Source organism: Phocoena sinus, chromosome 7 (genome assembly GCF_008692025.1).
Source record: "Phocoena sinus isolate mPhoSin1 chromosome 7, mPhoSin1.pri, whole genome shotgun sequence".
Classification (NCBI taxonomy): domain Eukaryota; kingdom Metazoa; phylum Chordata; class Mammalia; order Artiodactyla; family Phocoenidae; genus Phocoena; species Phocoena sinus.
Window position 1 is genome coordinate 83520084 of NC_045769.1, and position 12861 is coordinate 83532944.

At 39.2% G+C, this 12861-nt stretch overlaps 1 protein-coding gene across 1 annotated transcript; it reads left to right on the forward strand.

The window, feature by feature from the left end:
• The first annotated feature begins 10572 nt into the window (after positions 1–10572).
• Positions 10573–11810, forward strand: LOC116756625 (heterogeneous nuclear ribonucleoprotein H3-like). Its single transcript, XM_032637381.1, is given in 2 exon segments — positions 10573–10758; positions 10761–11810. Coding segments are annotated over 2 exon segments (993 nt in total). The 5' UTR covers positions 10573–10595; the 3' UTR covers positions 11591–11810.
• The last annotated feature ends 1051 nt before the right edge of the window (positions 11811–12861 follow it).

Genomic DNA, 12861 nt, shown 5'->3' on the forward strand with positions numbered 1-12861 from the left:
CTTAAAGATAACTTTTCATGATGAAAAAAAAAATTATTTGAATATATCACTTGTCAAACATCCCCTTCTCAGTGGACCTTCCCTGGACACCTTATTTATAATTGTAACCTCTTCTCTACCAACATTCCTTTATCCCGTTCCTTGATATATTTTCTCTGTAACACTTGTCATCATTCTCACATTATGTATTTTAATTATTGACCCATTTCCCCAAATAGAAAGCAAACTTCATGAGGGCAGGGTTTTATCTTTTTTGCTCACTACTGTATATCTCTGGTCCTAGAACAATGTCTGTGTCTACTGGTTATTCAGTGAATATTTGAGGAATGTTGATGCAGATGACAAATGAAAGCCCCTAGTTCCCTCACGTCTTACACGCAGCATCCAGGTGAGTCCCAGTCTTAGTCTGAGCCATCCAATCCAATTGCAACAGTCATGTTTGCACAGGCACATGTTCCACAGGGAGAGTGTAGCACCGCCAATTGTTTCCTTTAGCAAATTTGGCCTCATATCTTGGTCTCTCAGGATCCTCTCACCTACTCACATACCAGCTATTATTTGCTAAAGTAGTGTGTTAGTACAATTATTTGAGTTATTCTGGCTTCCCCTTCATTGATCTCGGTCAGAGGTGCCACTCCTGGAAACATAGATAGGTCTCCTTTTTTGCTGACTTCCTGAGGCTTTTTCTGCTGCTTTCAGAAATGTTGCATTCATCACCATCATCTTTGCCACCTCCCACATCACTGCACTCCCTCTCTCTCAGAGACAATGGATGGTTCTCTGATGCTGATTTTGGAAAACAAACAAATAAACAAAGAAGCACTCCAAACTAAAAACTGTTCCTAGAAGGGCAGGCGCATGGATTCTATAATGTCCCACTCTCATTCTGACGTCCTGGGAACTGAGAAAAAAAGAAGTCCAAGCTGGCCAGGACCGTTAACAATTCCTTGCCTGCTAGTGGATACGTGTGTGGGACAGCATCAAAGGCTTCCTCCTTCGGCATGTCACTGCAGCTCTCTCTCTGACCCCTCAGGCCCTTTGCTTTCTATTGCAAATCTTGTGCTTGGAACTATTTCTGGTTCTGTGCTTGATTCTTGGGCTTGATTATTGGGCTGTCTGGTCCAGGACTAGGACTTTTAGTTCCCTTTGAACACAACCTCAAGCTAGTCCTGCTTATTCTTCTCCTCGCTGTTGCTACTCTTGGAGCTGGGGAGGTTGAACCTGAAGGGTTTCTGCTCCAGCCTTTTCATTCCTTATTGAGGATGCCTGGCTTCAACCAGAGTGGAGATGAGAATGAGAAGCCAAACATCCTAACCCATGTGTACTGGAGCACTGGATCTGCTGATGGCAGAAATACAACTGACTCAAAGAAGATTTAGACAAACACTCTACAGACTCATGACACTCACCCCCACCATTGCCCTAGGCCAGCTTTCAGCAGCTGATAAATCTTCCCTCCTCCACATGCACTTTGTCAAAGGAACTCTGCCTTTTTTGTCCAGGGCAGCATTAGATTCCCACACAGGTTAGAGAGCTGGGGAAGTCTAGAGAGGCTTCTTTGGGACTCTATCTGTCCTTGGAATAAAGCATTGCTCACAGCTAAGCTCTCCCCACAGGGACCCTCAACCTTGGAGCAGTTAGTACGTAATTGGTATCAAGAACAGCCTTGAGGGTAAGTAAGGAGGAATGTTATATTACTCCATCAAACAGCAGCTTCAGGCTGGTTAGGGGAAGGTGGAGGTGGGTAAGGTATTGCTTACACACTGTGTGCCCACTTGGAAGTCTTGGTGTCATCTTGGCTGTGATGTCAAAAATTCCCTATCTTTGTATATAGAAACAAACATAGTCTCTTGCACATTTATTAATTTAAGTTTTAAAATATTTACAGGCCAACATTTATTGAGTGCCTACTCTGTACACATTGTTGGGCTGGGAGATGGGAGTGCTAAAGCTTACAATGAACAAGAACTACTTCCTGCTTCTGTCTTTTGGGGAGACAGATAAGCGTGGAAATAATACAAAAGGGTAAAAAAGTGTCACGGCAAGTGATGAGTGTGAGGGCTGAGAATGGAAGTAGCCAGCAAAAAATTTCTAATTTTGAACATTAGCGTGACAGTGCATGGAGCTTTTATTCCTTTTGCAAAAGGAAGAAGAAAAAAATCAGTGATTTTTTTTTAATAAGACTATTAAGCTAAACTACTTCCAACAACTTAGAGAAATTTGGTTATTCATGAGAATAACACCTTTTCTAAAAGAAATAAAGTTAATTTTCTACTCTTCTGCAAAGGAGGTCATTAATTATACATTTTAGATTTCGTCAATTTCATTTAGATGAGACTAACATTTTAACTAGATGTCAAAGAGACATAAGGTATTAAGCTAAATACACTGGATTACAATAAATGGTTATTAAAAAACATAATTCTGTTACTCTAATAGTTTTCTCACTTGGGTGTCTCATTGAAGGCCTGAGTTTCACATTTAGGCAGTCAAGTCAATGTACAGCAATTCTGTGAGCTTTAAACAAAAGCTTCTAAACAATTGAGTCATTTCCAGATTAAGGACAGATGGATGGTATCTTTTTTTGAGCACTTAAAAAAACACAAAATCAACAAAGACACTGGCATCCACAGTAGAAACTATCTATCTGCAAAAGAATCAACATACCTCTTATCCTGCTCCCACTAGGAATTTACTATTTTTGAGATAGGAACTTTATCTTGAAAAAGTTTAATGCATGTGATCCTGTGTTTTGGTGACTGTCATTGCCAACAAATGTAGGAAAAGAGAGAAGAAAAAGCTAAGAGTGCTTGCTGTTTGACATGCTTGGTGATTTTCCCAGGTTGCTGTTCTGTGTTCATTTCCTACTGTTTTTCAAAAACTGCCCTCTGATTGGACAGCCCCCTGTCAAGATAAACAGAAGTAACACCATGCTCTCTCCAATACTGCATGGGGTAGCCAGAGCCATCTTTCATTTTTCACCTCGTCTTCTGCTCCCTTGGCCCAGATTCACAAACGGAGAATTGTTTCTTTTTTAAATTATTTTTTTCTTAAGGAATCCAATGAAAAATGTTAATCGATTTTAACTGTTTTTTAATTAAACCAGTGTGTGTGTATGTGTAGGGGGGAGAGCATTCATGTTCCAATGAAGATTTAAATTAATGGTTTTCTAGAATATAGTTTGGGGATTAAAAAGTTTCTTTAAACCCTCTGAATTTACACATCTGGAGGGAAATTTGAATAGTTCCAACAGTTTTGTGATGGGAGGCTGGTACATGTGGGTTGCATCTGTCTGACCCTGCTTTCCTGTCCTAGGGTCTATCCCGTAAGCACAGCAAAGCAGTAAAGAGGAGTGAGGGGAACTGTACCACAAAAGGTAAGATAGTAAGTCAGACTCATCTTGGATTTTGTCCTGCATGGAATTCTCAGGCTGGTCATACATATTTCCCCTATATTTTTGCATGTTCTTATTTTTGTATTTGTTCAGTCTCTGTGAGATTTGTTCTGTCCCTCTTATATTTTGAGTTCTTTAAGAGGTATGGTTACTATCTTCTGCTTCCCATTTCCCCACACAGAATCTATTTCAGCACTCCACACATAGTGGCTATTTAATAGATAACTGTTAACAGACTGACCTTTTTTCTCCCAGTAACTGACTGAAATTGGGTTCTCGTTTTTTTTTTCTTTTTTCTTCATTTTGTTCTATGCAAAATCAGTGACCTTAATCTGCACCGTGGTACATAAAGAAAAGGGATCACTAGAATTGACATGAATTTGAAACAGCAAAGAAATGGGTCATCCAAATTGAATTAAAGGATGTGGAGACTTTATGCATAAAAGAAGCCTCTGCTTTGTAAGTGGCCACTTACTATTAGTAATCATCACTTATTTTTTTGTTTCCAACTATCGTGGACTTGATTTTCTTCAGAGTGGCTTCAAAAGATTTCTAAGAGCAAGCTCATCCTTTTAAAATGCTTATTTACAGTTTTGCCTGCTCTTTTCAATGTGAGGTACAGGCATTAAACTGTAAGATTCCTGTTAAACATGGTTGAAGCTGTGGAGATAAATTCCCAAATGAAGGGGCAAAAAAATACCCTTTAGTATTCCTTAAGAGGAAGAAGCAATTGCAATTTTGGAGAGCTTCCCTCTTTCCCCTTTTCATTCTGTCATCATTTTGCTTTATTAGAAAACAAGTACCCATCTGTTTTTTATGTGAAGAAATGTTTCTTAATTGTGTTTATATGAAAGCCAATAATTCCAAGAAACTTGATTAATCTATGGCAATAAATAAACGACTTCAAGAAAGTACTTATAAAGGACACTACCCTTCAAGTTTTCAGTTTTTCTCACATTCTTAAGTTTCTTGGGTAAAATTCTTCTTGATTTCCCAATTGCTACTAATTTTTATTGCAATTATTACTGAAAAAGGAAGGTCAATAGGAGAAAAATGAATCATGGCATAAAAGAGAAAATTTGTAGCAGCTACCTGAGCTAGGGCTTATCTTTCAGAAGGGCAATTGGATAGATGTAGAGCCAAAGGAACTAGTATTTAAAAACCCATTTTAGCCATGTCCTCACAGGAAAAGTCTATGTCTAGACAACATGGCCTATTAGTCTGATCAGAAAAAATGTCAGACTTTTCAATTTGACAGAGATTTTCCCACATAAATATAATTGTATATATTGTAACATGGAATCTAGAAATATCAATGCCAACACATGAAATAGTTGATATAATCCCTCGGACTCTCACTGGTTAAATGTTTCAGTTCAACTCTTTGTTAGATGGTCCCTGTTGATTAATTCACTTGAATAAGCTACTGTTAGTGCATATAATTGGTTATATAAGCAGAACCATAAAGTTTTCAAAAAAGTATTCTGATAAGGCAATTGTGGAATAGATATGAATTTCCTTCTCATCTTCTTGCTTCTAAAGTAAATTATAAGAATAAATTTCAGAAGGAAAAACAATATATACTTATTCAGAATGTTTTGCTATTTGGACTATAGACCACCTCAAATACTTTGGAAATTTGAAATTTACTTATAATGCATTTTCACATACATCCAAGAAACTGATCAATGATAATCCAACACCAAAACATCATTTAACGAATAGTGCTTGTGAAGCCTATGTGTACCAGGGACTGTGCTAAACTCTATGAGACACAAGCTTCTTTCCCAACGAAGGTTATAGGCTAGTGGTTCTGAAACTAGAGAAATAAATGGCATCTGAGATGGGTGTGAGCATTCTGGGAATTAATCCTCATTAATAGCTGTTCTTCTAATGACTAACAGACGCTGTGAACAGGTATAAGGTGCACTTCTGGTAATGAGTAGGGGTTATCTTGGTCTTGGTGAAGGCAAATAGAGGAGAAGCCCTAGGTATCTTTGAATTTGACTAAGGGAGAACAGAACAGGTTTTTCACTATCTAGTTGAGGAAGTGGAAAGGAGACCTGAAAAGAGAAATGGTTCACCCACGTATATGAGGTTTAAAAAGAAAACAGAATTAGACAAAGAAGAGAATGGAATATATTTTCAGCTTCATGTGTCCATATTTTATCCCTAGCAATCTTGAAGAGAGCTTTTTTTTAACTTCAGTTGGTGTTCCCCTGTGAGATGCCAATAACAAAGGCAATAAATCCCAGCCCTATTCAATTCTGAAGTCTTGGTCTCTTTTAGCTTACTAACACGGCCTTGGAAACCCAATAAAATATGTAGGATTATTGATGGTGATGGTGTAGCTGAGACCAGTGTGTAGTTTAGCAACAATATATGTGTTTATTGTTTTATTGTGAATTAACAGTTGTGTATGTATACTTAATTTGTGTGGTCAAACAAACTTATACTTAAATCTCCTCTAGATATACTGATGGCCAATATTAACAAGAATTAAAAAAAATAATTGTCAGATTCACACATTTTCTCCGTAACACATAGTTAATTACACAACTGAGGGATCAAAGTCTTGTGCTATGAAAGTATGTTTGCTTTTCACACCAGGGAGCCAAGTTTAGCAGCCCTTGAGGAATTCAAACAGAAACTGTCTACTAGTCAGAGGCCTAGTAAAGGACATAGTTAGATAAAAGCCGAGGGAATAGAAAGACAAGCATAGGCACAATCCATCCACTTTTGTTTATAGTTCTTTTTTCTTAGTGCCTACTACATGGGTTTCCATCTTTCGTCTATAAACTGTCCAGTTTTAGTTGCAAGCCACAGTACTCTGGCTAGTTTAAAGAGAAAGAGATTAATTATTAAAGTATCTTCAGATAGCTCACAAAATTTCTATGGGAGCCACTGAACAAGGTTTGAATGCCACACATGCTTAAACAATACAACTTGCAGCTCTGCTCCACCATGTTGCAGGACTGTTACTAGCAAGAGAACACTGCTGCCACCCTCCACTGATTGCGCTTGTTGCCACATGCCAGACACCTTCTAAAGAATCAGATACTACCACTCCCCCATTTGCCAGAAGGTCAGTTTCCCTACATGTGGCCACTGGTTCATGTTGCTACCTTCCGTGTTTTACTTCTGGAGTCTTCTATGGGTGTATTTGCTCGACACAACCTAGGTCTGATGCTTGCACTGTAGCTGTAAGTGAGACTGAAAGAAGTAGTGTTCTTTTGTTTGTTTACTTTTGTTTAATTCTACTTTGGCAGGGCTAGATTCATAATATAAGAATCTATTGAAATTTTGATAATGTTCAAAAGCTATCAGGCAGCTACAAATGATAAAGTTCTAAAGGCTATGACTAAAGGAACTTAGTGAGGACACATTTATTTCAGGATGAGCTAGAATTTAAAATTAAGTGGTACATTAACAGGATGTGCTGACTAAAAGTTGGAGGCTAAGATCTTTTTTGAATCTTGACGTGCAGGATTTGGACAAATTGTAATTTCTAACTTGCAAACATCCAAAATACCTAGGGATAAACTTAACATGAAATATGCATGACTGACGAAGTGTGCTGAGGGGCATAAAAGGAGACAAAAAAATGGAAAGACATCTTTTCTTGGCTAGAAACAATCACTAATGTTAAGATGTCCATGATCTCAAAGTCAATCAAGGTATGAATGGTAATCCTAGTCAGAATTCCAAATGGGATTTTTTGGAGGGAACTTGACTAAATGATTCTGAAGATTCTAAAAGATTCCTTATCTAAAACATAATCTTAGATCATGAATATAGCCAACAATATTCTGAAAAATATAATAGTCAATGAATATAGCAGCCAATAAAATTCTGAAAAAGAAAAGTGATGATGGGTAACTTTCCCCAGCATCAAGGCATTATTAAGTAAGCAATGTGGTTTTGCTAGGACAGGAATAGAGAGAGGACGAGACAAAACAATGAGTCTAGAAGGAGACTCAAGTTAGTAGGGGAATAAAATATATGATAAAGATGGCAATATCAAAAAGATGGATACTTTAATGAATAATGTTAAGAAAACTGTTTAGTCATTCAGAAAAAAAAAAGAGCTCAATACTGACTTCACTTGTTACGTTACTATAAAATCCAAATGGATTAAAGATTTAGTGTAAAAAACTAAACCATAGAATTAAAAGACAAAAACCAAGGGTAGCTAGTATTACACTCTTGTGGAGGAGAAAGCCTTTTACCATCATACATACACACTCCCCCTCATATATACCATAAAGAAAAATATTAAAACACTTAAGTATAAAAATTTTAAAAATTGATTATTGCAAAAGAAACCATGAAAAACAACAGAAAAAACAAACTGGGAAAACTATTTCAAACAAATGTTTGAGAATGTATGTGAAAATAAAACCAGGTGACAATACATTCTTGTGTTTAAGGAAAACAGTTTTCAACCTTTTCATACACATGCAACATATATGGACTGACAATCTGTGTCTCTTCCATAATTTAGTCCCTTTATAGAATTGTCATTGACTGTGTGTTTTATAGAACGTAGTAAAGCTATGCTGAAAACTTTTTTAAAGATTTGGTTAATTCATCTGGCAAATTCTTAAAGTTCAAGGAGCATAGTTGTTTAAAAAAAAGTTTGTTGTCTGCTGTATTAAATCTAGTTTTGTATATTGACTATGTTTCCCTTGACAAAAAAGTCTTTAGATAAGTTGCATTTCCATAAAAAGTAATGAAAAGTCTGCTGGTATTATGCAGACTCTTCTAACTTCTTTTGCTTCACTGGATCCGAGGAAGAGAAGGCAAGATTTTTAAAAGGGGGATTGTGTTCCCTTCAGATTGTTATTCTAAATCTGACTTGATGGCAGAATCCAAAGTACATCATCTCCCAGATAAAGCTAGCTGCTTGCCAGACTGCTCTGTTACAATTGAACTGTAAATGGCTCACATCAGCACATTCTGTCAACTTTATATAAACCCCACTTTATGTAATGTGATTATAGATCCCCTGAACACTGTTCTGTACCTGCAGCTTGCAGACTGATTCTCTTGATATTCTCTGTCAGATATGATGACCAGGAAAAGCAGCATGGGCTGTTGAGGATACAGGCAGAGAAAACAGGTGGCTAGTGCCTGCTTGTTTCATTTTTCTAGAAGCCTGTTACCCCGTGTTCAAAAGAGAGTAGGTAACTATGTTCTCTCTTACCTTTACTCCCAAGCATTTACTCCTTGATCCCTGTATTTATCACATGCAGAGATGTTTTGGGGATGGCTTACTTTGACCAAAGGCCCTGAGCACTCCATAAGAAGAGCACGTGATCCACGTGGTCAACATGCCAGTCTTCACAACGGGATTTATCCAGGAAAGCTTCACTCTCCGTTTCTCTTTGACGCTATGATTCCCTGTGGTCCCTGATAATGCTGCCTTGATGGCATAAAGAGTTGCTGGAAGATTCATTTCAGATCGACAAGCATTTATTGAACCTCTGCTGGGTGTAAGCACTGAGTGAGGCACTGGGGATGCAAGGCATATAATGCAAGATCTCTCTTTTGTGGAGGTGACAGGCTAGTGGCAAGACAGACAAAAATCAGAGTTTCAGTGCAATATGATTAATGCTGAGGTAAGACTCCTGGATGCTGAGTACAGGAAGGGGTACTTAATTTAACCTGGAAAGTTAATCCAGGAAAGGTTTCCTGGGGAGATGATGCCTGAGCTGAGTCTTGAAGATTGAGAAAGAATTGTATAAGTGGGAAGGGAAATCCACACAAAAAGTACAGCCTGAAAAACATCACAGAGATGTGAAGTAGCATGGGCACGTGCGCACGGAAACTCCCAGAAATCAGAATTCTTGTAGGGGAATTTTTCAGATGTGGGTGGGAGATGAGGCTGAGGAAGGTAGCAGGTGTCAGACTGAGAGGGAACTGGATGCTGCGCTACAACCTTGGGCTTTATCCTATAGGAAATGCTGAGTCCTTTATTCCTTGCTTTCTCTCGTACCCACGTTCAATCCTTCAGCAAACCCTCTTGACCAGGTATGCCAAATTTGACCACCATCACCATCACAGTCCAAGCTCCCATGGATCACAGCAGTAACTCCACAATTATAGTGGGAATAAGTCTCCTTCCATTTTGGCTCTCCTAAAATCTACCCTTTTCACAGAAGTGAGAGTGGTCCCTCTAAAATGTAAATCAGATAATAACATTCCCCAGGGAGTGCTCAAACCTCCAATGGCTTCTTCACATCTAAAATAAAATCCACATTCTTACCAAGGCCTGGAAGGCAAATCCTTACTTGAATTGGCCCCTGCCCTGCTCCCCACTTTGCCTTCAACCCCCTTACACACTGGGCTCCAAACTCACAGGCCGCCTTGATGTGCTAGAACATGCTGACATCTCTCTGACTCAGGCGTTTGCACTCGTTAATCCCTCTGCCTATTGTGCTCTTCCTTCCTTCCTGTCCATCTCTCATGGTCGACCCTCTCCCTTCACTCCCTTCTGCTGAGACAGGCCCCTCCTGTCTACCCTTTCTAAGATACCCCCACCTCCATCACTCTCTGTCTCTCTTTCCTACCGCATATGTCATTGTACAGTTGTCTTCTTATTGCCTGTCTTACCTACAGTAATGCAAGCTTCAAGAAGGCAAAAATGTATCTGTTTTGTTTACTGTTGTATTCTCAGTGCTGGAGCACTGGGGATTTGTTGAATGAATAAAGGAATGAATTCAGAACCATTCAAAACTTGGGAGTGAAAGGATCAGGTGTGTGTTTTAGGCTGGTCACTCTGGCTGCAATGTGGAGTATATAAGGGGGTAGATTTGGGGTAAGGAAGGTGGGTAGACAGGAGTTAGAGAGACCAGTTTGGAAGTTCTTGTGTTAGTCCAGGTGAACAGTATGAAGGACTGAACTAAGGCAGTGGTATTTGGCATGAAGGAAGAGGAGATCGACTTAAGAAGTGTTTTGGAGATAAAACTGGCCAAACATGATCAAATTACATCTGGGCCTCTCTTCAGACTCTTGGCTACATAAGGGGATGATAAAGGATACTGGAGCCCTTAGCGGTTGCTGCCGGAGACGGTTGGAAGAACCGTTGTGGGAGCGCTGCACGAGGCGGGCGACTTCTCCCTGCTCACGACCGGACCCTGCGAGCAGCGGAGTCGGCGCTACTGTCGCCTGACAGGCATTTAAATCAAACGGTATTGAGATGGATTGGGTTATGAAACATAATGGTCCAAATGACGCTAATGATGGGACAGTACGACTTCGTGGACTGCCATTTGGTTGCAGCAAAGAGGAAACAGTTCAGTTCTTTCAAGGGTTGGAAATCGTGCCAAATGGGATAACACTGACGATGGACTACCGGGGAGAGGCACAGGGGAGGCCTTCGTGCAGTTTGCTTCAAAGGAGATAGCAGAAAATGCTCTGGGGAAACACAAGGAAAGAATAGGGCACAGGTATATTGAGATCTTCAGAAGTAGCAGGAGTGAAATCAAAGGATTTTATGATCCACCAAGGAGATTGCTGGGCCAACAACCGGGACCATATAATAGACCAATAGGAGGAAGAGGGGGTTATTATGGAGCTGGGCGTGGAAGTTATGGAGGTTTTGATGACTATGGTGGCTATAATAATTATGGCTATGAAAATGATGGCTTTGATGAGAGAATGAGAGATGGAAGAGGTATGGGAGGACATGGCTATGGTGGAGCTGGTGATGCAAGCTCAGGTTTTCATGGTGGTCATTTTGTACATATGAGGGGATTACCTTTCCATGCAACCAAAAGTGACATTGCTAATTTCTTCTCACCACTAAATCCAATCCGAGTGCATATTGATATTGGAGCTGATGGCAGAGCAACAGGAGAAGCAGATGTAGAGTTTGTGACACACGAAGATGCAGTACCTGCCATGTCTAAAGATAAGAATAACATGCAACATCGATACATTGAACTCTTCTTGAATTCAACTCCTGGAGGTGGCTCTGGAATGGGAGGTTCTGGAATGGGAGCTTATGGCAGAGATGGAATGGATAATCAGGGAGGCTATGGATCTGTTGGAAGAATGGGAATGGGGAACAATTACAGTGAAGGATATGGTACTCCTGATGGCTTGGGTGGTTATGGCTGTGGTGGTGGAGGCAGTGGCGGTTACTATGGGCAAGGTGGCATGAGTGGAGGTGGATGGCGTGGGATGTACTGAAGCATAACCACCGATATAAAAGTCCTGACAACAGCATCTGGTCTACTAGACTTTCTTACAGATTTAATTTCTTTTGTATTTTAAGAACTTTATAATGACTGAAGGAATGTGTTTTCAAACTATTATTTGGTAAAGCAACAGATTGTGATGGGAAAATCTGTTTTCTGTAGGTTTTATTTGTTGCATACTTTGACTTAAAAAAATAAATTTTTATATTCAAAAAAAAAAAAAAAAAAAGGATACTGGAACTGTAAGTGGTCCAGAATGAGAGGGAGCAGCCAGTGCTTTTCCATTTCAGCATTTCCATGGATTCAAACTGCTGAGGCATTCATGTGTCCCTTGTGAAGCACAGAAGCATTGTCTTGCTGCAGATCCCAATGACTACAATGAGTTGGATGTATCTTTGGCACCAGATAGATGTTCAATAATAGTTTTAATGATAGTTTCTACAGCAATTGGGTTTACCCTAGAGGCTGCCCATCTCTCTAATGACTAGGGCCAAGCCAGCTTATCTTATAAGATCTGGCAAAATTACAGTGTGAACTGGTAATTCCGTGGGCTGTTTGACAAATTATACCAGGTCTGTCTCTGAGGAACTTATCTGAGCCTCCAGAGGCTTCAAGAATACTGACTTCAAAGGGAGTACTGTGCTATTATGAACACTACAAACCATGTACCTAGCAAAACAAGAAGGAGATCCACAGTGCCTAACTTACAGAAGTATTTGATCTGCTTGAAATTTCTGAAAATGTATTTGAGCTGTTGAAATTGACACTTCGTAGAGTGTTACAATTTTGTTTTCAACATGGCTTGGGAAAGTTCTTTTTAGCTTGGGAAAATTTATTATCTTAGCCAAGGAAAGAATTATGTGGCCTCAAATCTATAAACTTTCAATCCAAGAGAGATTATGAAATTATTTTGGATGATTGAGACAGAGGTCTTTCCAAAGAAAAGGTTTATCACATGGGTGATTTAAAACACTACTAAAATTGCCTCTCTAAGCAATGACCTAGAAATCTGACAATGCGATAATGAATTCTCAAACAAATAAAACAAACAAACACAAAAATCACATTGGAACATTTCACAATTGGCAGGATGAAAACTGGCAACAATGACTTCTGGAAAAGTGAATTGGATCTTATAGCATTAAAATGAGTTTGGGGACTATAACATGAAGTCAACAACTGTGTGAGAATTTTGGAATGCTCAATTTCCCACAATCTCATCATTTCTCTGCCTGACAATTGTAATTATTCTTCATCGACTTG